Genomic DNA, 27,861 nt, shown 5'->3' with positions numbered 1-27,861 from the left:
AGACAACATATTTGATGTTTAAACTGATAAAAAAATTTTGATGCCAGCAACATGTGACAAAGAAGTTGGGAAAGGTGGCAATAAATACTGATAAAGTTGAGGAATGCTCATTAAAAACTTATTGGGAACATCCCACAGGTGTGCAGGGTAATTGGAAACAGGTGGGTGCCATGATTGGGTATAAAATCAGCTTCCATGAAATGCTCAGTAATTCACAAACAAGGATGGGGCGAGGGTCAACAATTTGTAAGCAACTGTCGAACAGTTTTAGAACAACATTTCTCAATGAGTTATTGCAAGGAATTTAGGGATTTTACCATCTACGGTCCGTAATACCATCAAAACGTTCAGAGAATCTGGAGAAATCACTGCATGTAAGCGATGATATTACAGACCTTTGATCCCTCAGGCGGTACTGCATCAGAAACCGACATCAGTGTGTAAAGGATATCACCGCATGGGCTCAGGAACACTTCATAAAACCACTGTCAGTAACCACAGTTGGCCGCTACATCTGTAAGTGCGAGTTAAAACTATACTATGCAAAGCCCAACCCATTTATCAACAGCACCCAGAAACGCCGCTGGCTTCGTTGGGCCTGAGCTCATCTAAGATGGACTGATTCAAAGTGGAAAAGTGTTTTGTGGTCTGACGAGTCCAAATTTCCAATCATGTTTGGAAACTTCGGATGTGGTGTCCTCCGGAACAAAGAGGAAAATAACCATCAGGGTTGTTATAAGCGCAAAGTTCAAAAGCCAGCATCTGTGATGGTATGGGATTGCATTAGTGCCCAAAGCATGGGTAACTTACACATCAGTGAAGGCACCATTCATGCTGAAAGGTACATACAGGTTTTGGAACAACATATGCTGCCATCTAAGTGTCATCTTTTTCATGGACGCCCCTGCTTATTTCAGCAAGACAATGCCAAGCCACATTCAGCACCTGTTACAACAGCGTGGCTTCGTAAAAAAAGAGTGCGGGTACTTTCCTGGCCCACCTACAGTCCGGACCTGTCTCCCATCGAAAATGTGTGGCACATTACGAAGCGTAAAATACGACAGCGGAGACCCCGGACTGTTGAACGACTGAAGCTCTACATAAAAAAAGAATGGGAAAGAATTCCACTTTCAAAGCTTCAACAATTAGTTTCCTCAGTTCCCAAACGTTTATTGAGTGTTGTTAAAAGAAAAGGTGATGTAACACAGCGGTGAACATGCCCTTTCCCAACTACTTTGGCACGTGTTGCAGCCATGAAATTATAAGTTAATTATTATTTGCAAAAAAAAAAATAAAGTTTATGAGTTTGAACATCAAATATCTTGTTTTTGTAGTGCATTCAACTGAATATGGGTTGAAAATGATTTGCAAATCATTGTATTCCGTTTATATTTACATCTAACACAATTTCCCAACTCATATGGAAACGGGGTTTGTAGTAAACAGTATGCAAAAAGAGTGTGGTTATTGGATAATTGGAGCACTGTTTTGGAAACAATTGCAAAAAAAAAAAAAAAAAACACAAGGACTGTTTTGCAAGCTGAGCAAATTTTGCTCCGTTGATCACAAACATACCGACTCATAGTTTTCCCACAAATAGCCATTTATTCTTCACGTTTACTGAAAATTACAGTTTATTGAAAGTACACACAAAGGTCAGAGAACACAGATACATGTAGCTAGGAGTAACTACTCAGTGCATGGCACATTTTTCGGGGAGACGACCCATTGTGAGTCTTTGGCTCGTTTGCCTCTGGTGTGGTAAAGGCAGAAAGAGTGCGGAAATACTAAATGTTGAACAGTTGGCCAGCCAACTTGAGCCTCTAAGTCCAAAATGTGGAGGAGTAAATTAACTCTAAAGAGGAACTGCATGGTTGGGAGGTATGCTTTTGTTGCCTATCATTTAGAATCCTTCCATATACAAGCTTTTATTTGTGTTTATGCATTCTGACTTGTAAATAAATGCTAAAAATGGAGCTTATGGATTCTATTAAGTGCTCTAAAATCATTCAAAAACCTCAGTTTTTCATACATGCTGTAAGTATATATGTATTGTAGTAACAGGTACACTCATAACATGTAATATTTACCTATTTTGCTTATTTTAAGCATACAAAAATTTTACAGACGCATATCAACATTTGCTAATTCCTTCAGTGACAACTACCGCCATCAACGACAACTTCGGGACAAACGATGACCCCGAACCTTATATTTTTTAGCCTGAATATAAGGGGGGCATCTACACATTTTAGAGGCTGAGTGATGCAAGTAGCAGTATCGCTAAGTGCTAAACAAGAAATGAACAAAAATTACCACACTCACTTACTGTACAATGTCTGCGCTCAATGGCAAAACAATTAAAATTAAAAAACACCAAAAAAAGATGACTTTTTCATGTCTATCCAGGTGAGAGGCATGGTTTATTTTATAGAATTCACTTTTACCAACTCAGAGGCGATGCAGCAGCTCACCGGCTCAATATGTCAATATAGCAGCATAGACTGGGTGCGAATTCTCCTTGCCCACTGGGTGTGAGTTTTCCTTGCCCTTATGTGGGTTCTTCCGAGGATGTCGTAGTCGTAGTGGTTTGTACAGTCCTTTGAGACATTTGTGATTTAGGGCTATATAAATAAACATTGATTGATTGATTGATTGATTGATTGAAAGGTAGTTTCTATACACTTCTGCTTACACTACCAATATCGCTAATGCATGCATGTTGGCGGTTTTTGGATGTTTTTTTGTCAGAAGTCTTATCGGGTGCAATACAGTAGGAATGGGATCCCTAAGGCCCCATTCCCGGGTGGATCTCGTGTGAGAGGACAAGGGGATTCAATCATTTTGCTGAAAACTAAGAAAAGTGCCACTCAAATTTGTCATGCGTCATGTGTCAGGTGAACCGCGACGAGTGGGGCCATATGAATCCCTTTCGTGTACTTGTCGTACATTACAATATACAATGCATAAAAAAATACATACAATGTATTTCCAAAAGTATTTGCCCACCCATCCAAATGATGAGAATCAGGTGTCCTAATCACTTAGCCCGTTGTATAAAATCAAGCACTTAGGCGTGGAGACTGTTTCTGCAAACATTTGTGAAAGAATGGGCCGCTGTCATAGGATGCCACCTGTGCAACAAATCCAGTCGTGAAATTTCCTCGTTCCTAAATTCTTATAAGAAAACTGAAGATTTTGGGAACAACAGCAACTCAGCCACAAAGTGGTAGGCCATGCAAACTGACAGAAAGGGGTCAGCGGATCCTGAGGCGCATAGTGCAAAGACATTCTACCCACTCAGTTGCTACGGAGCTCCAAACTTCATGTGACCTTCCAATTAGCCCACGTACAGTACGCAGAGAGCTTCATGGAATGGGTTTCCATGGCCGAGCGGCTGAATCTAAGCCATGTATCACCCAGTTCAATGCAAAGCGTGGGATGCAGTGGTGTAAAGCACCTCACCTCTGGACTCTAGAGCAGTGGTTCTTAACCTTGTTGGAGGTACCGAACCCCACCAGTTTCATATGCGTATTCACCCTTTTTTAGTCAAAAATACATCGTTTTGTTTTTCTCAAATTCAAGACAAATGTATATGTTTTTGGTAACACTTTAGTATGTTGGGGAACATATTCTAAGTACCAAAGACTTAATTTAGAGTTGTTTGGACACTAGGGGAACATATTCTAAGTACCAAAGACTTAATTTAGAGTTTTTGGACACTAGGGGAACATATTCTAAGTACCAAAGACTTAATTTAGAGTTGTTTGGACACTAGGGGAACATATTCTTAGTACCAAAGACTTAATTTAGAGTTGTTTGGACACTAGGGGAACATATTCTAAGTACCAAAGACTTAATTTAGAGTTGTTTGGACACTAGGGGAACACATTCTAAGTACCAAAGACTTAATTTTGAGTTATTTGGTTAGGGTTAGGGTTAGAGGGTTAATGCCAGGGTTAGAGTTTGAGTTATTTGGTTAGGGTTAAAGGGTTAATGCCAGGGTTAGAGGGTTAGGCTTATAATAAGGCTTTAATAAGTACTTAATAATGACTCGTTAAGAGCCAATATGTTACTAATTTGCATGTTAACAAACAACTAATTAATGGTGAATATGTTCCCCATACTAAAGTGTTTCCATGTTATTTTTACTGGTGCACAAAATGAACCGTGCATGAACATCAACTTGATTGTAAATAATGTAAATAATTCAATGTACATACTATGATGATTAACTTGTGTGATGACTGTATTATGCTGATAGTATATATTTGTACCATGAATTGATTAACGTGGACCCCGACTTAAACAAGTTGAAAAACTTATTCGGGTGTTACCATTTAGTGGTCAATTGTACGGAATATTCACTGAACTGTGCAATCTACTAATAAAAGTATCAATCAAATTCAAACAACAAAACCAACACAGTGTAAAAAACTCACAACAAATGACACACCTGCAAATCAGTCTGACTTCTGCTGTTGCCGTATCCGTAATACGCCGATAGGGAGAAGTTTTTATTTACACAATGAGTCGGGTGTGTCTTGACCTCCACCGAACCCCTGAGCCCGACTCACCCAACCCCTAGGGTTCCATCGAACCCAGGTTAAGAACCACTGCTCGAGAGCAATGGAGACGCGTTCTCTGGAGTGATGAATCACGCTTTTCCATCTGGCAATCTGATGGACGAGTCTGGGTTTGGAGGTTGCCAGGAGAACGGTACCGTTCGGACTGCATTGTGCAGAGTGTGAAATTTGGTGGAGGAGGAATTATGGTGTGGGGTTGTTTTTTAGAAAATGGGCTTGGCTCCTTACTTCCAGTAAAAGGAACTTTGAATGCTCCAGGATACCAAAAAATGTTGGACGATTCCATAGGATGGCACTTCAAGTTCATACGTGAGTAAAGGCAGGTGGCTAAATACTTTTAGACCAGGGGTGTCAAACTCAAATACAGAGTGGGCCAAAACTTCAAAGGGAACAAAGCCGCGGGCCAAGGTTCAACAAATTAACCTTTTTAATAGGGACCCAAACAAGTTTTGTATTAAATATTGAACAAGCAAGGCTTATATAACTTTAATGACATGCAAAATCCAGTTCCAAATAATATTAATAATTTAAAAATTTCAATGGCATATCAAGTAAAATTTAAATAAAAATGTTATGCCTTTTTTTCTATTTGCAATCTTCTGAGGTAAATATCCATTTTTTTTCCACAGACTAATAATACATTTGAAAATAAAATAACAATAATGAATGAACCAAACACTCAAACCTTGAAGTAGCAATAGAAAATGCATGAATAAAAGGTTAATTATTGGTCAGTTTGCCGGAAGTTTCCCGGAAGAGTTAGTGCTGCAAGGGGTTCTGGGTATTTGTTCTGTTGCGTTACGGTGCGGATGTTCACCCGGATGTGTGTCATTCTTGTTATGTGTGGGTTCACAGTGTGGCGCATATTTGTAACAGTGCTTAAGTTGTTCATACGGCCACCCTCAGTGTGACCTGTATGGCTGTTGACCAAGTATGCCTTGCATTCACTTGAGCGTGTGTGTAAAAGCCACAAATATTAGGTGACACGCTGTTAGTATGGAGGAAAAGCGGACGCGACGACAGGTTGTCGAGAACACTGAAGGCAGTGCCTTAAATGCACACCCCCAATATAGTTGTCCAGGTGGAAATCGGTAGAAATTCGGGAGAATGGTTGCCCCGGGAGATTTTCGGGAGGGGCACTGAACTTCGGGAGTCTACCGGGAAAATTAGGAGGGTTGGCAAGTATCAGTATTAGCGGTAAATGCGGTGTTAGAGCGGCACCGACGCTGTATAACACCGCTAAATTGATATTGCCTCAAGGGCCAAATTAAATTACACGGCGGGCCAGATTTGGCCAGCGGGCCAGAGTTTGACACCATGTTTTAGACTGTGAATAATAGGCAAAATCCCCCCCCCCCAAAAAAAATGCAGTTCCCCTTCAACTACAGTGAGCGACAAACAATAGTCTAAGTTTGGTAGTAATATTTTTTTTTTTTTGTCCTTTTTCCTCTTAGTCAATGAGTATGCCTATCTTAGGATACTGTGTCAGACCGTAACAGTGCAAAGGGATTTTTTTTCTAGAAAGATCACACATTAGAAAGCAGTGTCCTTACTAAGAATAAAAGTAAACATCAAATGAACAATCATGAAACAAGTTTCCAGTGCCATCACTACCTTGAAAATGATTTTTTTTTTAGTTTTTTTTCTTCTTAGAATGCATGCCATGTTGTTGTGTTGACATTTCCAGTCCCAGCTTTTGCAAGCAATGCTGACCTTGTGTGGCGTATGTGTGTGTGTGTGTGTGTGTGTGTGTGTGTGTGTGTGACAATGCACCAGGGGTGTGCTCTTCGGAGTTTGAGAGGAACGCAGAAGATCTGCATCTTTGATGACCCGCTCAGTCGTATTTCGGAGGCTTTATCTTTTTGCTTTGCTCTTTGTCCTCGCTGTCATCCGAGCGCGTTCCGGTGCTTTCCAAGCTCCCCGGCTGCCCTTGGCTCCTTTGCTGCGAAAAGATAAAAAAAAAAAAAAAATCAGGGATGAAAAACGAGATAGACGCCGCCGTAATTTCACCTCAGGAGCGCGGTGGTCTAGGATTTGATGAATGGATGTGAACGACGCTCATTAATAATAAAGATTGGCAAGATATTATGAGTTTCCAGAGAGCGATTTACCTGGAACAAACTCCTATTATTAAAAACAAAAGTGTTCACTTGACATCACGGCGGTTGTCAGGTGACTTTGCACTGATTACTGCACCGGGGTACTCCATTGTGGTCTTACGAGGGGAGCACTTAACAAGCTGATTGTCTGTCAGCTGTGCAGCGTTCCAGTTTGACGATCATACCTGCCGTTTTGGTGATAACGTCACAATTGCCGGATATAGCGCCGTCGCAATCTACCTTTTATTCCAGACAAAAAGAGAATGAGGGCTGCGTAATGAAGGCCATTAAGCAGCGAGCGGGATGACAAACCGTCCATTCTTAGATGAGGAGACGGTTCCGCCGTGCCGCACGATGCCTTTGAAAATAATTTCTAAGGGACGTTTGTGTATGTTGTGTTCACGTCCATCCATTCAACCATCTTCTTCCGCTTATCCGAGGTCGGGTCGCGGGGGGCAGCAGCCTAAGCAGGGAAGCCCAGACTTCCCTCTCCCCAGCCACTTCGTCTAGCTCTTCCCGGGGGATCCCGAGGCGTTCCCAGGCCAGCCGGGAGACATAGTCTTCCCAACGTGTCCTGGTTCTTCCCCGTGGCCTCCTACCGGTTGGACGTGCCCTAAACACCTCCCTCGGGAGGCGTTCGGGTGGCATCCTGACCAGATGCCCGACCACCTCATCTGGCTCCTCTCGATGTGAAGGAGCAGCGGCTTTACTTTGAGTTCCTCCCGGATGGCAGAGCTTCTCACCCTATCTCTAAGGGAGAGCCCCGCCACACGGCGGAGGAAACTCATTTCGGCCGCTTGTACCCGTGATCTTATCCTTTCGGTCATGACCCAAAGCTCATGACCATAGGTGAGGATGGGAACGTGGATCGACCGGTAAATTGAGAGCTTTGCCTTCCGGCTCAGCTCCTTCTTCACCACAACGGATCGGTACAACGTCCGCATTACTAAAGACGCCGCACCGATCTCACGATCCACTCTACCCTCACTCGTGAACAAGACTCCTAGGTACTTGAACTCCTCCACTTGGGGCAGGGTCTCCTCCCCAACCCGGAGATGGCACTCCACCCTTTTCCGGGCGAGAACCATGGACTCGGATTTGGAGTGCTGATTCTCATTCCGCCCGCTTCACACTCGGCTGCGAGTGTTGTGTTCACGTATAAATCCCAAAACCAGTATAGGGGCGGTATAGCTCGGTTGGTAGAGCGGCCGTGCTAGCAACTAGAGGGTTGCAGGTTCGATCCCCGCTTCCGCCATCCTAGTCACTGCCGTTGTGTCCTTGGGCAAGACACTTTACCCACCTGCTCCTAGTGACACCCACACTGGTTTAAATGTAAAAAAAATAGGTATTGGGTTTCACTATGTAAATTGCTTTGAGTCATTAGAGAAAAAGCGCTATATAAATATATTTTACAAAAAGTTGTGTAAATCGTAAATAAAAACAGAATACAATGATTTCCAAATCCTTTTCAACTTATATTCAATTGAATAGACTGCACAGACAAGATACTTAACGATCAAACTTGTAAACTGTTGTTATTTACTGCATATATCAGATCAGGGGTCACCAACCTTTTTGAAACCAAGAACTACTTTTTGGGTACTGATTACTGCGAAGGGCTACCAGTTTGATACACACTTAAATAAATTGCCAAAAATAACCAATTTGCTCAATTTACCTTTACTAAATAAATATCTCTCTCTCTCTCTCCCTCTCCCTCTCTCTCTCTCTCTCTCTCTCTCTCTCTCTCTCTCTCTCTCTCTCTCTCTCTCTCTCTCTCTATATATATATATATATATTGATATAAATAAAAAAATGGGTATTTCTGTCCGTCATTTTTTTTTCCTTTTACGGAAGTTTTTTTTTTAGAATAAATGATGAACAAAACTCTTAATTGAACAGTTTAAAAGAGGAGAAAACACGAAAAAAATTAAAATGTAATTTTGAAACAGAGTTCATCTTCAATTTCGACTCTTTAAAATTCAAAATTCAACCGATAAAAAAGAAAAGAAAAACTAGCTAATTTGAATCTTTTTGAAAAAATACCCCCCAAATTTTTGGGAACATTATTAGTAATTTTTCCTGATTAAGATTATTTTTGAATTTTGATGACATGTTTTAAATAGGTTAAAATCCAATTTTTACTTTGTTAAAATATATAACAAATTGGACCAAGCTATATTTCTAACAAAGACAAATCATTATTTTTTCTAGATTTTCAAGAACAAAAATAAAAATAAAAAATTCAAAAGTCTTTGAAATAAGATTTACATTTGATTTTACAGATTTTCTAGATTTGCCAGAATATTTTTATTTTATTTTAATCATAATAAGTCTGAAGAAATATTTCACAAATATTCATCGTCGAAAAAACAGAAGCTAAAATGAAAAATTAAATCAAAATGTATTTATTATTCTTTACAATAAAAATAAAAAATACTAAACATTGATTTGAATTGTAAGAGAAAGAAGAGGAAGGAATTTAAAAGGTAAAAAGGTATATGTGTTTACAAATCCTAAAATCATTTTTAAGGTTGTATTTTTTCTCTAAAATTGTCTTTCTGAAAGTTAGAAAAAGCAAAGTAAAAAAAATAATGAATTTATTTAAACACGGGAAGACCAAGTCTTTAAAATATTTTCTTGGATTTTCAAATTATATTTGAGTTTTGTCTCTCTTAGAATTAAAAATGCCGAGCAAAGCGAGACAAACTTGCTAGTAAATAAATACAATTTCAAAAATAGAGGCAGCTCACTGGTAAGTGCTGCTATTTGAGCTATTTTTAGAACAGGCCAGTTGGCTACTCATCTGGTCCTTACGGGCTACCTGGTGCCCGCGGGCACCGCGTTGGTGACCTCTGTTTTAGCTAATATGGAATTTGATGCCTGCAACATGGTTCACAAAAGCTGGCACACGTGGCAAAAAAGACTGAAAGTTGAGGACTGCTCATCAGACACTTAATTGGAGCATCCGACAGGTGAACAGGTTAATTTGGAACAGCTGTGTGCTATGATTGGGCATAAAAGTAGCTTCCCAAAAAATATGAAATCATTCACAAACAAGCATGGGGCGAGGGTCACCACTTTGTGAACAAATGCGTGAGCAAATTGTCGAACAGTTTAAGAACAACTTTTCTCAACCAGCTATTGCAAGGAATTTAGGGATTTCACTCTCTAAGGCAGGGGTGTCAAACTCAAATACAGAGTGGGCCAAAATTTAAAACTGAACAAAGCCGCGGGCCAAAGTTGAACAAATTAACCTTTTAATAGGGACCCAAACAAGTTTTGCAATGAATATTAAACAAGCATGGTGAGACAGGGGTTAGTGCATCTGCCTCACAAAACGAAGGTCCTGAGTAATCCTGGGTTCAATCCCGGGTTCCGGATCTTTCTGTGTGGAGTTTGCATGTTCTCCCCGTGACTGCGTGGGTTCCCTCCGGGTACTCGGGCTTCCTCCCATGGAACAGGCAGAGCTTATACTATAACGTAATAGTGCAAAATCCACTTTCAAAAAAAAGAACGAAAAAACATCAGTGGTATATCAAATAAAACGTAATTTAAAAAATTAATGTCTCTTTTCTATTTGCAGCCTTCTGAGGTAAATATCAACATTAACTTTTTCCGCAGGCCAATAAATTCAAAAATAAAATAAATATTAGGTGGGCGGGGTGTGGTGGTAGCGGGGGCAGTATATTGTAGCATTCCGGAAGAGTTAGTGCTGCAAGGGTTACTGGGTATTTGTTCTGTTGTGTTTATGTTGTGTTACGGTGCCGGTGTTCTCCCGAAATGTGTTTTGTCATTCTTGTTTGGTGTGGGTTCACAGTGTGGCGCATATTTGTAACAAGGTAAAGTTTTTTATACAGCCACCCTCAGTGTGACCTGTATGGCTGTTGACCAAGTATGTGTGTGTGAATGCCGCATAGATTATGTGACTTGGCCAGCACTCTATATGGAGGAAAAGAGGATGTGACGGCATGTTGTAGAGGACAGTGCCTTTAAGGCACGCTCCCAATATTGTTGTCCGGGTGGAAATCGGGAGAATGGTTGCCCAGGGAGATTTTTCGGGAAGGGCACTAAACTTTGGGAGTCTCTTGGGAAAATTGGGAGGGTTGCCAAGTATGAGTATTAAAGGTGAATGTGGTGTTACCGGCGGGCCAGCTCTAATGTTTATTTGATATTGGCTCAAGGGCCAAATGAAATTAAACGGCGGGCCAATTTTGGCCCGCGGGCCAGAGTTTGACACCCATGCTCTAAGGTCTGTAATATTATTAGAAGGTTCAGAGAATCTGGAGAAATCTCTGCACGTGACATTGAATGCCCGAGACCTTGGATCCCTCAGGCGGTACTGCATCACAAACCGACATCAGTGTGTAAAGGATGGATGGAAGATGGAGCTAACTGTTTTAATTACATTCACACTTTACTTAAATCAATAACAGAGCAGCATCTCGTCATCTGGAAACAACAACACTGTGTCCCATGACAAATTGTCTGACTGGAACTCTCTAATAAAAAAAGTTCCTTGGGTGAATAAGGTAAACTCACTACACCGGTATGTTTTAGCGCTTTCATGGCGAGTTTACTGGCTGATATAAGTAAGAACTTTACACTCCTTTAAATTACAAATGAAAACAGCGTGTGATGAATGTCCCATAACAAGAAGATAGAGAAAAAGAAGAAGCTTATCAACTACGGGGTCAGCACAGACTACAAACACGGATGGATGCGCAAAAAATTTTACAGGATTTATGCAGATCCCAAATACACATCAGCAGGTTCCACAAGGTAATAAAAGTTGCTTTTGCATAATATTGCAAAAGAAAACGCCAGATAATATGTCTTACCTTGTAGACGCACCATAATAATACTCACATGTTTAATGCGCCATCAATCCATTAAGCGGTGTGACTTCATAGCTTACCAACGTCGTACTAAAACATTTTGATGTATTTTTGAGCACCGTGTGTAATGTTTTATATTTGCCATGGAACATTTAAAATGTCGGTGTTGTTTACTTGTGTCATATTACCATCATAGTGCAGTCTACACGTGTCTCTTATGTTTGACTGCCATCTACTGGTCACATTTATCATTAACACAACTTACCAACGTCGTACTAAAACATTTTGATGTATTTTTGAGCACCGTGTGTAATGTTTTATATTTGCCATGGAACATTTAAAATGTCGGTGTTGTTTACTTGAGTCATATTACCATCATAGTGCAGGCTACAGTTATCTCTTATGTTTGACTGCCATCTACTGGTCACATTTATCATTAACACAACTTACCAACGTCGTACTAAAACATTTTGATGTATTTTTGAGCACCGTGTGTAATGTTTATATTTGCCATGGAACATTTAAAATGTCGGTGTTGTTTACTTGTGTCATATTACCATCATAGTGCAGTCTACAGGTGTCTCTTATGTTTGACTGCCATCTACTGGTCACATTTATCATTAACACAACTTACCAACGTCGTACTAAAACATTTTGATGTATTTTTGAGCACCGTGTGTAGTGTTTTATATTTGCCATGGAACATTTAAAATGTCGGTGTTGTTTACTTGAGTCATATTACCATCATAGTGCAGTCCACAGGTGTCTCTTATGTTTGACTGCCATCTACTGGTCACATTTATCATTAACACAACTTACCAACGTCGTACTAAAACATTTTGATGTATTTTTGAGCACCGTGTGTAATGTTTTATATTTGCCATGGAACATTTAAAATGTCGGTGTTGTTTACTTGAGTCATATTACCATCATAGTGCAGTCTACAGGTGTCTCTTATGTTTGACTGCCATCTACTGGTCACATTTATCGTTAACACAATGTACCAAATAAAATTGCTTCGAGGTCGGTAAGCAAAAACCTGAATTGATCCGTACATTGGGCGCACACATAAGCCACATAGTAATTTTGATAGTAGGCTATTATAGCTAATATAGACACTTGCGTCATGTGTTGCCGTCATTATAACACTTGTATACGTATTTTGATTTTTTCCGGCTCCAGACAGATTTGTTTTTTGTATTTCTGGTCCAATATGGCTCTTTCAACATTTTGGGTTGCCGATCTCGGAAATTTGGCTTCCCCGCTATTAGAAAATATACGGTCTTATTTGCTAGAAGTGTTAGTAATAAAAGCGTTATTTAATAATGGTTTTACTTACATTGTTAGTTTTACTAGTAAATTGTAATTGTAAACATTAAAACGCTGTTACCGATACATTTCGGCGTGCTACTTTCGACGTGGTTATATGTCAACAAGACAGCATCAGAAGAGCAAGTTCAATGCAGGGAATCAATTTTTTGAAAGTAACAACCAGCACCACACTAAAATGTTCTTGATCTCTTATAAAAGGAGGCAAAATCACCCTGAAAACATGTAAAACATTCACACTACTACTATGAGGGAATAATGAACAAGAAATCCATGATTGAATTGACAAGCTTCCCATCCTACAACGCCCCGTTTGTGGACAAGACGAAACACATTCAGTCTCTATATTAACACAAACCAGTGAAAAGATTCAACAGAGCTGCTGTCCCAGCTGGCAAACTGCCACTGCTAAGCTAACACACCCAGGTGAGATAAAATTCCGCTGAGAGCGCGTTCTCGCTGACATTTACTAAATCACTTGGCTAGAGGCAATGCCTTTTACTCCGCTCTCATGAAACGTCCATCAACTGCATACTGATACTTTCCATAGTCAATCATTAAAAATATTAAAGAGTGATTCGGTTAGTAGTTCACTTACTTTTTTTGTAAAGTAACGATTAACACTAATTACATTGTTAACTAAGAACACTGCTCGCTAGCATTAGTTCATAGATGGGTGTGAAGGACAGTGCTGAAAAGAAGAAGCAAATTATATTCATTGAATCAAAGAAATAAATTAATAAAAACAATGACGGAGCATGGAGCGGACTTAGTGAATGAAGCAGTTGAAGGATAGGAGGACTGCATCGACTTTTATTTATCCCACTACGGGGAAATTATGTGGTTGCAGTGCAGGTTCAAAAAGTCCACAAAAATAAGGTAGAAACACATAAAACAAAAATAAAAACAAGAGGGAAACATTAAATAACTCAAAGGGGGAAATAAAAGAGCAGAGAGCTGCTGCAACCAGATGCCATTAAAGTGGTGCCATTTTTACATCCATCCATTTTCTACCGCTTGTCCCTTTTGGGTTCGCGGGGCGGTGATGGAGCCTATCTCAGCTGCATTCGGGCGGAAGGCGGCGAACACCCTGGACAAGTCGCTACCTCATCCCAGGGTCAACACAGATAGACAGACAACATTCACACACTAGGGCCAATTTTAGTGTTGCCAATCAACCTATCCCCAGGTGCATGTCTTTGGAAGTGGAACAAAAGTCAAATGCAAGGAAAAACTAAAAGTCAAATCTCGCCTGAAATCTTATCTCCCCATCATGGACGACGCCCTCACCTGGCTGACACCTTATATCAAAGACCAGAAACAGTTCATATTTTTAAAGAACTGGCTTTACGTCTACTTTCCTACTGACGTGGCGTTCCTCAGGGCTCCGTCCTCGATCCTCTCCTCTTCATCATAAGCCTTCTCCCCCTATGTCAGATTATCCACCGCCATTGTTTTTTTTGGTCATCGTAACCCATTTTCAAAATCAATTCTAGAATCGCTGAACTTTAATACCGGCTTGTCACCTTTATCCATGACTCCAAAGCACTTTTTCCATCAATTTGTTTGTAAACAATAATAATAACGTGCGTCATTGTACATTTCTACTGCTATTTGTTTTGCAGTTACAAGCAGCAGCCGTTACTGTGAACTGACCCACCATGTTTGACACCCCTGCCCTACCGTATCTAATTGAAAATCCTCCTACGCATCCATTAAGCACTCTATTTCCTGGAGCTTTTTCAAAATGTATCAAAAATGATAAAAGATGAGGGGAAAAAATATATTTTTTGTTTCAATATGGTTTCTGTAAGAGGACAATCATGACATAAACCTTCCTAATTGTTAGAAATCCCACCGTTTATACCAAACACGCTTCACTGATGAGAGTATTTATAATGTGTCTTACTAATTTTGTCGGCCCTTGAACGCACCGTAGTTTGTTTGCATGTTTACACTTTCTCCGACGATTTCACAGAATTAGATGTTTTTTACCACTCCTTTGTTTAATTTTGTCCACCAAACGTTTTATGCTATGCGGGAATGCACGGACACGAGCTTTGTTGGTGTTATTGACTTGTGTGTAGTGCCAATCAGGCATATTTTGGTCACTGCATGACTGCAAGCTAATCGACGCTAACATGCTGGGAGGTAGCTGTATGTACATATTGCATCATTATGCCTCGTTGTTTGTTTACATGTACACATTTCTCTGACACTATCACAGAAAGACATGTTTTATGCCACTCCTTCTTTGTCTCATTTTGCCCACCAAATGTTTTATGCTGTGCGGGAATGCACAAATGTGAGCTTTGTTGAGGTTATTGACTTGTGTGGACTTCCAATCAGGCATATTTTGTTCACTGCATGACTGCAAGCTAATCGACACTATCATGCTGTGAGGTAGCTGTATGTACATATTGCATCATTATGCCTCATAGAGACTTACATCAGGTGTTGCCTTCATTATAAGACTTATATAAGGCTTTTAATTTTTTGCAACTCCAGACATATATATATATATATATATATATATATATATATATATATATATATATATATATATATATATATATATATATATATATATATATATATATATATATATATATATATATATATATATATATATATATATGTAGGTGTGGGAAAAATCACAAGACTACTTCATCTCTACAGAACTGTTTCATGAGGGGTTCCCTCAATCATCAGGAGATTTTAATGGAAGCATTCACATACAATGGTTTATATAGGGCACAGAGTGGGTGGGTACAGGCAGGCGTAGGGTGTGGGGATTGGCTCATGTGTTACCTAGAAGTTGTGTTTCCGTCTGCGGCGGCATGTTGAAATGATTTCACTGCGCTTGTTGAGGGATGACAGGTCTGGATGGTATATAATAAACAGTTTCTCTTTTAAGCATAGGTTGCATCTTTTATGACCACTGCTGTAAGGTGTGCTGGATGCAAGAATTTGCCATGTTGTTGAATATTCAACATTATTGTCTTTGAGGTTCCAAATGTGCTTGCTGAGTTCTGTAGAATTCCGCAAAGTCTGGTTTCTAAAGGAGGCCTTGTGATTATTCCATCTGGTTTTAAACGCTCCTTCGGTTAATCATTGTATGTGAATGCTTCAGTTAAAATCTCCTGATGATTAAGGGAACCCCTCATTGAACAGTTCTGTAGAGATGAAGTAGTCTTGTGATTTTTCCCACACCTACATATTGCGCTCTACCACGGTATTGAGCACTATTCTCTGGATAATCCAATCAAGACATATATATATATATATATATATTTTTTTTTTTTGTCCAATATGGCTCTTTCAACATTTCGAGTTGCCGACCCCTGCCTTTCCCTAAAGACTTGCTGGATCCCTTCCTGTACCTTCCAATCCTCAGATGCAAAAGCGTCTTTGATTTTTGAAAAGCGCTCTATAAATAACATTTATTATTACTATAATCAAACAGTAATGATGTCAGATTCCATTAAAAACGAGTGGTGTGGTTTAGCAAAGTCACTTTCTGAAGTATATTTCTGCAAACTTCTAATGTATGATGTTCATACTAAGCCAGAGTTTGTTGTTTTTTTATCCACTGTTGCTGACATTTTACGTAATCCGGCTGAAATCTCTCTCTCTCTCTGTGAGTATCTTGAGCCGTCAGATGGTCGCCACATCAGTGACAACCAGACTGTGTGATCACCCTGCCGGAAGGCATGTGTGACTAGCAGAAGACATACTTCTTTTTCTTTTTTCTTTTTTTTTTTTACATATTGCAAAATGCCGCATCGTATTTAGTGCCAAAAAAACAACAACACACATTTACACATCAGAAGAGACGTCAGGTTGAACACGAGAACACATAATGAAGCTAAAGCTGTGACAGGAATATCGGCCACATTAAAGCAGACTGGTCCTCGTAGACCTGAATGCAAATCACTACTAATCAAACTGTTTGCAACAGAATGGATGTTGCAGAAAAAAAAGGACAAACCGCAATGGACCTCTTTGTTTATTAGTTATCTCAAAATAAATCATTACAAAATGTTGACACGTCAGCAACTAACTGAGTTCACCATCAAATTATACGCTAACTCAGTCTATTATGCAAACAAACAAAGCTTTAAGGGGAACTGCACTTTTTTTTTTTGCCTGTCAATCAATCAATCAAATTATATTAGTATAGCACTTTTTGTACATATATAATATAGCACAAAGTGTTTTAGTGTCTTGGGAAGTATTGTTTTGTTTTTTCTGTCTTGTGATTGACGTGTTTTATTTTGAAAAGCTATCCTCCTGTTTCAGATCACGGGCCCTTCCTCTTGTGCCACCAGTCTGACGTCATCCCTGATCCCTGATTGTTTTCACCTGTTTCCCATTATTCCCATATCCTATTTAAGAGGGACGGATTTTGTTTTTGTATTTTTGATCTAATATGGTTCTTTCAACATTTTGGGTTGCCGACCCCTGCCTTAAAGGCCTACTGAAATGAGATTTTCTTATTCAAACTGTGATAGCAGGTCCATTCTATGTGCCATACTTAATAATTTCACGGTATTGCCATATTTTTGCTGAAAGGATTTAGTAGAGAACATCGACGATAAAGTTTGCAACTTTTGGTCGCTAATAGAAAAGCCCTGACAATGACGTTAATGGGAGCCTCCAACAAAAAGAGCTATTCGGACCGAGAAAACGACAATTTCCCCATTAATTTGAGCAAGGATGAAAATTTGTGTTTGAGGATATTGATAGCGACGGACTAGAAAAAATAAATAAATAAATTAAGTTAAAAAAAAAAACAACGCAATTGCATTGGGACGGATTCAGATGTTTTTAGACATATTTACTAGGATAATTCTGGGAAATCCCTTATCTTTCTATTGTGTTGCTAGTGTTTTAGTGAGTTTAATAGTACCTGATAGTCGGAAGGGTGTATCCACGGGTGTGTTGACGACAGTGTCTGATGGAAGTCGACGGCAGCTGTACGGATGGCACAAGCTCACCTGAGCTCCGGAAAGTGGCGACTTTTTACCACAATTTTCTCACCGAGAACTACTGGTTGACATTTGGTCGGGATCCATGTTCGCTTGACCGCTCTGATCCATAGTAACGTTTCACTTCCGGGAATTTTAAACAAGGAATCACCGTGTGTTTGCGTGGCTAAAGGCTAAAGCTTCCCGACTCCATCTTTCTACTTTGATTTTTTCATTATTAGTTGAACAAATTGCAAAAGATTCAGCAACACAGATGTCCAAAATACTGTGTAATTATGCGGTTAAAGCAGACGACTTTTAGCTCTGTGTGTGTGCAGCGCTAATATTTCCTTACAGTCCGTGACGCCAACGCGTACACGTCAGCATTTCGTGACGTTTTCAACTGGACACTTTTAAAAATTGCATTTTAGTAAACTAAAAAGGCCGTATCGGCATGTGTTGCAATGTTAATATTTCATCATTGATATATAAACTATCAGACTGCGTGTTTGGTAGTAGTGGGTTTCAGTAGGCCTTTAAAGGTACTACCTTTGAGAAGAACTGATGTATTACTTTGTGTACGTATTGGCTAACATCTCACCTGGTGTGGTTCTGGTAGTTGTTTCACTTGTGGAGCTAAATCCGCTGTCTTATTCTGGAAACAGTCTCCTCCTGTCTGTTGGACGAGACGGAAAAAAAATGGTCATATTGCATGCTGGGAACTCGCACGAATTGTTCAGGTTAAGTTTGGAACGATGAGTCCAATAACAATTGCAACCCATATCTAGACATAAAACTTCCCTGTTTGTTAATTTAGTTCAATTAATCGTGATTTTTGATTTTCGTCATAATCCCTCCAAGTTCACGCTTCTATCAAGGTTGTTTTTTTTTCCTGAACAATTTGTCAGACAGTTTTTACCTTTCAGCAGAAACTTTTTTTCTTCTTGCATGAGCTAGTGAAATAACTTTGTATATTTCAACTGTAATTAACAGAAGCACGGCTAATGCGTTTAATTTCATGCATTGACAGACATGAGTGTGACCTATAACATGCAATTACAAGAACATATATATCCATTTCCCTAGTCTGCCATGGGATATTTACATAATCAGCACTTTTAAACATACCGTAAACGCTGAAATTATAGCCAGGGCGTTTATTTACCTAAATCCCAATGAGGACTGTGTGTTGCGATCCGTGACTCGGATCTTCACATATTATTGTTTATTTATTTGACACCCAACTCTACATGCCCCTAAAGCTGACCAACACGCCGGATTGTAGTCAGCTGGAGGCGTGTCTTAATGAAATTAAACAATGGATGTCCGCTAACTTTTTGCAACTCAACGCCAAAAAAACGGAAATGCTGATTATCGGTCCTGCTAGACACCGACCTCTATTTAATGATCCAACTCTAACATTTGACAACCAAACAATTAAACAAGGCGACACGGTAAAGTATCTGGGTGTTATCTTCGACCGAACTCTCTCCTTTGAGGCACACATTAAAAGCGTTACTAAAACTGCCTTCTTTCATCTCCGTAATATCGCTAAAATTCGCTCCATTCTGTCCACTAAAGACGCTGAGATCATTATCCATGCGTTTGTTACGTCTCGTCTCGATTACTGTAACGTATTATTTTCGGGTCTCCCCATGTCTAGCATTAAAAGATTACAGTTGGTACAAAATGCGGCTGCTAGACTTTTGACAAGAACAAGAAAGTTTGATCACATTACGCCTGTACTGGCTCACCTGCACTGGCTTCCTGTGCACTTAAGATGTGACTTTAAGGTTTTACTACTTACGTATAAAATACTACACGGTGTAGCTCCATCCTATCTTGCCGATTGTATTGTACCATATGTCCCGGCAAGAAATCTGCGTTCAAAGGACTCCGGCTTATTAGTGATTCCCAAAGCCCAAAAAAAGTCTGCGGGCTATAGAGCGTTTTCATTTCGGGCTCCAGTACTCTGGAATGCCCTCCCGGTAAAAGTTCGAGATGCCACCTCAGTAAAAGCATTTAAGTCTCACCTTAAAACTAATTTGTATACTCTAGCCTTTAAATAGACTCCCTTTTTAGACCAGTTGATCTGCCGTTTCTTTTCTTTTTCTCCTATGTCCCACTCTCCCTTGTGGAGGGGGTCCGGTCCGATCCGGTGGCCATGTACTGCTCGCCTGTGTATCGGCTGGGGACATCTCTGCGCTGCTGATCCGCCTCCGCTTGGGATGGTTTCCTGCTGGCTCCGCTGTGAACGGGACTCTCGCTGCTGTGTTGGATCCGCTTTGGACTGGACTCTTGCGACTGTGTTGGATCCATTATGGATTGAACTTTCACAGTATCATGTTAGACCCGCTCGACATCCATTGCTTTCCTCCTCTCCAAGGTTCTCATAGTCATCATGAGACACTAGTGATTTAGGGCTATATAAGTAAACATTGATTGATTGATTTATTGTCACCGACGTCCCACTGGGTGTGAGTTTTTCTTGCCCTTATGTGGGCCTACCGAGGATGTCGTGGTGGTTTGTGCAGCCCTTTGAGACACTAGTGATTTAGGGCTATATAAGTAAACATTGATTGATTGATTGATTTTTCCATCTTTGTTCTCATTCTCCGTTTGATCCGTTTCTTTCCCGTTTAGTCCATCACCATGGTTACTTATTAGTTTCAGCTGTTACTCCCGGTTCCTGCACACCTGTTCTCTGCTAATCACCTTCCCTTTATAAGCCGGCCTCTTCTGTTTATTCTTTCTAGGACTCTAGTTTGTTTTCACGCAACGTAACAACGTCAGGTATGCTTTTCTCGCTAGGTCATTAGCTCAGCCACCTAGTGATCTTTAGCTCACATGCTAATCATCTTTGTTTTTACTTTTTATGCGTTCATGCCAAGTCTTAGTTTTTTATATTTCCTAGCTTTCACGCTAGCGCAGGGGTCGGGAACCTTTTTGGCTGAGAGAGCCAAGAATCCAAATATTTTAAAATGTATTTCCGTAAGAGCCATATCATGCATTTTTAAGTAAGACCAAAATTATTAGAATATAATAGGTCTCGTATTCCTTGTAATAACGTTGATATTCTGAAGCTAACTGTGGAGGGGCGTGGCCTGCGGGCCTGCGGGCCTGCAGCGAAGCGGGGTGTGCCAGGACCGGCCTCGAAATCAGCGACAGGTGCGTGGATGGCCTCACCTGGGCTTTGTTATCTAATCACCTGTCGCTCTGGTATAAGCAGCAGCCGGGAGGAGAGACAGGGTTGGAGCTGGAGCCAGAGCGCGAGCGAGAACGAAAGAGAAAAAGACAATTGCTGGAAAGCAACTGGGAGACTTATTGAAAAATAAAAAAAAATTCTTAACCCTGAAACAGGCTTTCATGTCGGCGCTTGGTGGTCTGAAGAACCCTCAGGAGGGCAAGCTCTAAAAAACCCCCAATAATGAATAAATCATGCAATTTCTTGAACAAGTGCGGTAGAAAAATAATGGATGGATTCAAATGCATGAGCAGGGTTTAATATTTTAAAATGTATTTTTAACACTTTGATTACAAGTGGAATTAGTCATTACTTATTGTGTTAAGCAGTGTTAGCTCAGATTTATCCGAGAGCCGGGTGCAGTCATCAAAAGAGCCACATCTGGCTCTAGAGCCATAGGTTCCCTACCCCTGCGCTAACGTCTTTTGTTTCCCTGTTTATTAGCTCCAGTGTTTTTGTTCAGAGCTCACCTTTTGTTAATACATTTGTTAGATCCCACCTTTGTTGTGTTCTTCGTTTGATGCAACCACGAGGGAATCGAACCCGGTACCACGATGCCGAACCGGCATAACAGTAGAGTCCCAGCAAGAATAAACAGAAGAGGCTGGCTTATAAAGGGAAGGTGATTAGCAGAGAACAGGTGTGCAGGAACCGGGAGTAACAGCTGAAACTAATAAGTAACCATGGTGATGGACTAAACGGGAAACAAACGGATCAAACGGAGAATGAGAACGAAGATGGAAAAATAAACAATAATATGTGAAGATCTGAGTCACGGATCGCAACGGTATTACGTCCAGGAGGAACTGAGGTAGCATGCGGTCTTAAATACTACACAATAATTAACGACCGGTGTGCGCCAGGCGCCAGTGCGGGTGAACAATTAAGTTGCCATGGTGACGAGTATAAACTAGGAAGTGTTCAACTCAGGGAAACGGCAAAGTCCAAAACGTGATCAAACATACAGAAAAGTAAACAACAAACGGTCCATGAAGTGGATCGTAACATTGTGTTGGTTATCCAAAACATGAAAACTTATAATAAATATCAATCAATCAATGTTTACTTATATAGCCCTAAATCACTAGTGTCTCAAAGGGCTGCATAAACCACAACACAAACCACTACGACATCCTCGGTAGGCCCACATAAGGGCAAGGAAAACTCACACCCAGTGGGACGTCGGTGACAATGATGACTATGAGAACCTTGGAGAGGAGGAAAGCAATGGATGTCGAGCGGGTCTAACATGATACTGTGAAAGTTCAATCCATAATGGATCCAACACAGTCGCGAGAGTCCAGTCCAAAGCGGATCCAACACAGCAGCGAGAGTCCCGTTCACAGCGGAGCCAGCAGGAAACCATCCCAAGCGGAGGCGGATCAGCAGCGCAGAGATGTCCCCAGCCGATACACAGGCAAGCAGTACACGGCCACCGGATCGGACCGGACCCCCTCCACAAGGGACAGTGGGACATACAGTAAGAAATAGAAAAGCAACTATTCCGTCAGGCTTGCCACTCACAGTTTGTTTGTGTTTTAGTTTTTCCTCTGTGTGTGTTTAGTATTTCCTCTCCTTAGTTCCTGTCAGTACTCTTATTTTAGTACAGCTTCCTGTTTGTCTCCCTGTGTGCTGTTTTCCCTCAGATGCGGCTGATTGGCACCTGGACACACCTGTGGTCAATCAGCCCGCTCCTATTTTACCTGCTTCGGTCCTCCAGTCAGTGCTGGATTATTGTCGCTCTTGTGTCGTTGCTACCTGTCGTGATTTGTCGATGTCATCATTACAGCTACTACCTGTCGTGCTACTATTTGTCCTTGTCGTCGTAGCGGTAAGCTGTTCCTGTTAGCTATTTGTTGTTTGTTTTCTCCTAGCTTTTTGGTTTTGTGTTTTCTTGTTAGCCATTAGCTGTTTTCAATTTTTCTGTTTCCTGCTAGATACCTGCTAGCTTCCACGCTAGGCCTTTTGTTTGTTATCCGCCCACGTGCGCGCTTTTTGTTTGTACTCTTTGTTGGTTTTTGTCTTGGTGTTTTTATATTAAAACCATGTTTTCTCACTCCATGCCTGTCTCCATCTCTGCATTTTGGGGTTCATCAACAACTAACTTTGACCTATTCACTCCTTTCGAAACCAAGGGCCAGATTTACTAAAGGTTTTCATGTACTAAAACACGTGCAAACCTGATAGCACACGTAAGGATGATCTACTAAAGGTGTGCAAAGTGAATTGCGTCTTGTAAGTGAGCAGGAAAAGGAGTGCAATTCATTTTGCATCTCTGTCTTCATTATGGAATCGGATTAAGCAAATAAATCAAACAATGTTCTAATATGATCCACTTCAAAAAACTCTTCAATTTTGGTTTCGTGTTTTCTTGTTAGCATTACCTGTTTTCAGTTTTTCTGTTTCCTGCTGGATACCCGTTAGCTTCCACGCTAGGCCTTTTGTTTGTTATCCGCCCACGTGCGCGCTTTTTGTCTTGGTGTTTTTATATTAAAACCATGTTTTCTCACTCCATGCCTGTCTCCATCTCTGCATCTTGGGGTTCATCAACAACTAACTTTGACCTATTCACTCCTTTCGACACCAAGGGCCAGATTTACTAAAGGTTTGCATGTACTAAAAGACGTGCAAACCTGATAGCACACGTAAGGATGATCTACTAAAGGTGTGCAAAGTGAATTGCGTCTTGTAAGTGAGCAGGAAAAGGAGTGCAATTCATTTTGCATCTCTGTCTTCATTATGGAATCGGATTAAGCAAATAAATCAAACAATGTTCTAATATGATCCACTTCAAAAAACTCTTCAATTTTGGTTTCGTGTTTTCTTGTTAGCATTACCTGTTTTCAGTTTTTCTGTTTCCTGCTGGATACCCGTTAGCTTCCACGCTAGGCCTTTTGTTTGTTATCCGCCCACGTGCGCGCTTTTTGTCTTAGTGGTTTTATATTAAAACCATGCTTTCTCACTCCATACCTGTCTCCATCTCTGCATGTTGGGGTTCATCAACAACTAACTTTGACATATTCACTCCTTTCGACACTAAGGGCCAGATTTACTAAAGGTTTGCATGTACTAAAACACGTGCAAACCTGATAGCACACGTAAGGATGATCTACTAAAGGTGTGCAAAGTGAATCGCGTCTTGTAAGTGAGCAGGAAAAGGAGTGCAATTCATTTTGCATCTCTGTCTTCATTATGGAATGGATTAAGCAAATAAATCAAACAATGTACTAATATGATCCACTTCAAAAAACTCTTCAATTTTGGTTTCGTGTTTTCTTGCTAGCATTACCTGTTTTCAGTTTTTCTGTTTCCTGCTAGATACCTTTTAGCTTCCACGCTAGGCCTTTTGTTTGTTATCCGCCCACGTGCGCGCTTTTTGTCTTAGGGGTTTTATATTAAAACCATGTTTTGTCACTCCATGCCTGTCTCCATCTCTGCATCTTGGGGTTCATCAACAACTAACTTTGACATATTCACTCCTTTCGACACTAAAGGCCTGATTTACTAAAGGTTTGCATGTACTAAAACACGTGCAAACTTGATAGCACACGTAAGGATGATCTACTAAAGTTGTGCAAAGTGAATATGTCCTGTAAGTGAGCAGGAAAAGGAGTGCAATTCATTTTGCATCTCTGTCTTCATTATGGAATGGATTAAGCAAATAAATCAAACAATGTACTAATATGATCCACTTCAAAAAACTCTTCAATTTTGGTTTCGTGTTTTCTTGTTAGCATTACCTGTTTTCAGTTTTTCTGTTTCCTGCTAGATACCTGTTAGCTTCGTAGCTAGGCCTTTTGTTTGTTATCCGCCCACGTGCGCGCTTTTTGTCTTAGGGGTTTTGTATTAAAACCATGTTTTCTCACTCCATGCCTGTCTCCATCTCTGCATCTTGGGGTTCATCAACAACTAACTTTGACCTATTCACTCCTTTCGACACTAAGGGCCTAAATTTACTAAAGGTTTGCATGTACTAAAACACGTGCAAACCTGATAGCACACGTAACAAATATCTACTAAAGGTGTGCAAAGTGAATTGCATCTTGTAAGTGAGCAGGAAAAGGAGTGCAATTCATTTTGCATCTCTGTCTTCATTATGGAATGGATAGATGAAATAAATCAAACAATGTACTAAGATGATCCACTTCAAAAAACTCTTCAAACTAAAAGTGTGTCAATAGGGAAGCAATTGGACTATTCCGGACAGGGCGTGAAGGTAGGAACATATTTTTTTCCCAAAACTCAAAAGAGTACAAAAAACAGAAAACAACCCTAAGGCAAGTGTCATGTATTTTGATCATGTCTTATTTGGCTATGTCCTGTTGGCTTTTGGACTCTTTTAGTTCCTGTTTTTTCACTCCCTTGTTTTGTCACCATGGTGACCCATTAGTTTTCACCTGTCCTTATGAGACTCATGCACCTGTTGTCAATCATGACATATTTTTTTTAAACCTGGTTTTTCATGTTGTTCCATGTTCATTGTTCATGATTGATTCATGCCGCTCTTGTCTTGTTTTACTTGTTGTTCAAGCCACAGTTTAGTGCGTTGTTTAGTTAATTTTTTCATGTCCTAAGTTGTTTTTGCCTCCGCCTTGTGCGCGCCTTTTGTTTTCACTTTGTATTGCATAATTCAATTATGTCTTTACCTTCACGCCACGATTGGTCCATTTCCTTTGCATTCCGGCAAAACAAACCACACCATAGTCCACGTTACGACGGCATGTGTGCATATCGCAAGCGGAAGCCAAGGCAAAAACTTAGGACATGAAACTATAGACATGAAACAACTAACCAAACTATGGCATGGAGTAACTATCATGACTGTGGAATCAGACATGGAACGAGCAGCATGAATTAAGTAATAACGCCAGGACGACTGACTGGCAAAGACAGGCTTGAATAATAATCTTCTTGATTAGAGCAGGTGCGTGTCCTGAACACCAGAGGCAGGTGAAACTAGTAAGTCGCCATGGTAACTAAAAAAACAAGGGAGCGCAAACAGGAACTAAAAGAGTCCAAAACTAACAAAAAAAAAAAAAAAAAAAAAATTTCAGACCACCGATCATGACAAAGTGTTTACAAAGTACAAAGAAGTAGAATCATGATAAATATTCTGAATTTATCTCATCCACCCATTCATTTTCTAGATAATCTTACTCATCTCACCATATGATAAATAACTTACCTCACCAAGTATTATTTATTTATTTATTGTTATTGCCATGCCTTTTTTTGTGAATAAATCGAGAACAGGAAGTGAAATAAAGTTTTAGCAACTCCTATGCACAGGAAAAGGGGTTGGATTAAAGAAGCACTGCTTCTTCCTACTCCATTTCGAACATGTTGAGTAGAAAAAATGGAAATTGGGATGCATCATGTTGTATATGTACCCCACCTTCCGCCCGAATGCAGCCGAGATAGGCTCCAGCACCCCCCACAACGCCAAAAGGTACAAGCGGTAGAAAATGGATGGATGGATGGATGGATGGAGGGATGTTGTATGCATGCATTTTCGAAATAAACTCAAACTCAACTCATTAATATGCAAAATATGTTCTGATCATCAAAACGCCCACAATATGGGAGGAGAGAATACAAAAAATATTATTTAGCACACACAATGTGATTTATCAACACTCATCACCGTTATTTTGCAAGCACTATTTTGCTTTTTATTCAGCACTTGTCAGAAGGACGTGCAAAATTGCAATTGCACACACAACAATTCCAATAGCAGGAAAATCGATCTTTATATTTTCATCAGTTACGGAGCAGGAAAGGGCTGGGAATACGTTTGAGGTAAATAGAAAAAATCTTAAGTAATTCATCATTCATCATTTTGAATTGATTAAAGTGGAACCCGACTTAAACAAGTTGAAAAACTTATTCGGGTGTTACTATTTAGTGGTCAATTGTACGGAATATGTACTGTACTGTGCAATTGACTAATAAAAGTATCAATCAATCAATCAGGATCGTGGGGCCCTATTCAGAGCGTCGTTTTTTTAAAACTGAAAACATAAATTCCTTGTCGACCTGCTCCAATTGTACAAACCCCGTTTCCATATGAGTTGGGAAATTGTGTTAGATGTAAATATAAACGGAATACAATGATTTGCAAATCCTTTTCAACCCATATTCAGTTGAATATGCCACAAAGACAACATATTTGATGTTCAAACTGATAAACATCTTTTTTTTTTGCAAATAATCATTAACTTTAGAATTTGATGCCAGCAACTAGTGATAAAGAAGTCGGGAAAAGTGGCAATGAATACTGATAAAGTTAAGGAATGCTCATCAAACACTTATTTGGAACATCCCACAGGTGTGCAGGCTAATTGGGAACAGGTGGGTGCCATGATTGGGTATAAAAACAGCTTCCAAGAAATGCTAAGTCATTCACAAAAAAGGACGGGGTGAGGGTCACCAATTTGTAAGCAAATTGTCGAACAGTTTTAGAACATTTCTCAACGAGCTATTGCAAGGAATTTAGGGATTTTACCATCTACGGTCCCTAAAATCATCAAAAGTTTCAGAGAATCTGGAAAAATCACTGCATGTACGTAAGCGATGATATTACAGACCGTTGATCTCTCAGGCGGTACTGCATCAAAAACCGACATCAGTGTGTAAAGGATATCACCACATGGGCTGAGGAACCCTTCATAAAACCACTGTCAGTAACTACAGTTGGTTGCTACATCTTTAAATGCAAATTAACATTTTTCTATGCAAAGCAAAACCCATTTATCAACAACACCAAGGAATGCCGCCGGCTTCGCTGGGCCCGAG

At 40.1% G+C, this 27,861-nt stretch overlaps 1 protein-coding gene across 1 annotated transcript in view; it reads right to left on the bottom strand.

Annotated features, from left to right (window-relative positions):
• Nucleotides 1-1,592: 1,592 nt before the first annotated feature.
• luzp2 (leucine zipper protein 2) overlaps nt 1,593-27,861 on the bottom strand; it is a 566,503-nt gene continuing 540,234 nt past the window's right edge. Inside the window, exons 11-12 of the mRNA XM_061887318.1 lie at nt 18,424-18,498; nt 1,593-6,528 (exon numbers count right to left, since the gene is read on the bottom strand). Of these exons, the coding sequence (XP_061743302.1) occupies nt 6,421-6,528; nt 18,424-18,498 (183 nt within the window). The 3' untranslated portion in view covers nt 1,593-6,420. The remainder of the gene's footprint in view (nt 6,529-18,423; nt 18,499-27,861) is intronic.

This window comes from Nerophis ophidion, linkage group LG25 (genome assembly GCF_033978795.1).
Source record: "Nerophis ophidion isolate RoL-2023_Sa linkage group LG25, RoL_Noph_v1.0, whole genome shotgun sequence".
Taxonomy (NCBI): Eukaryota; Metazoa; Chordata; class Actinopteri; order Syngnathiformes; family Syngnathidae; genus Nerophis; species Nerophis ophidion.
Note: the sequence above shows the minus strand (reverse complement) of the source record. Positions and strands in the feature narration are given on the sequence as shown.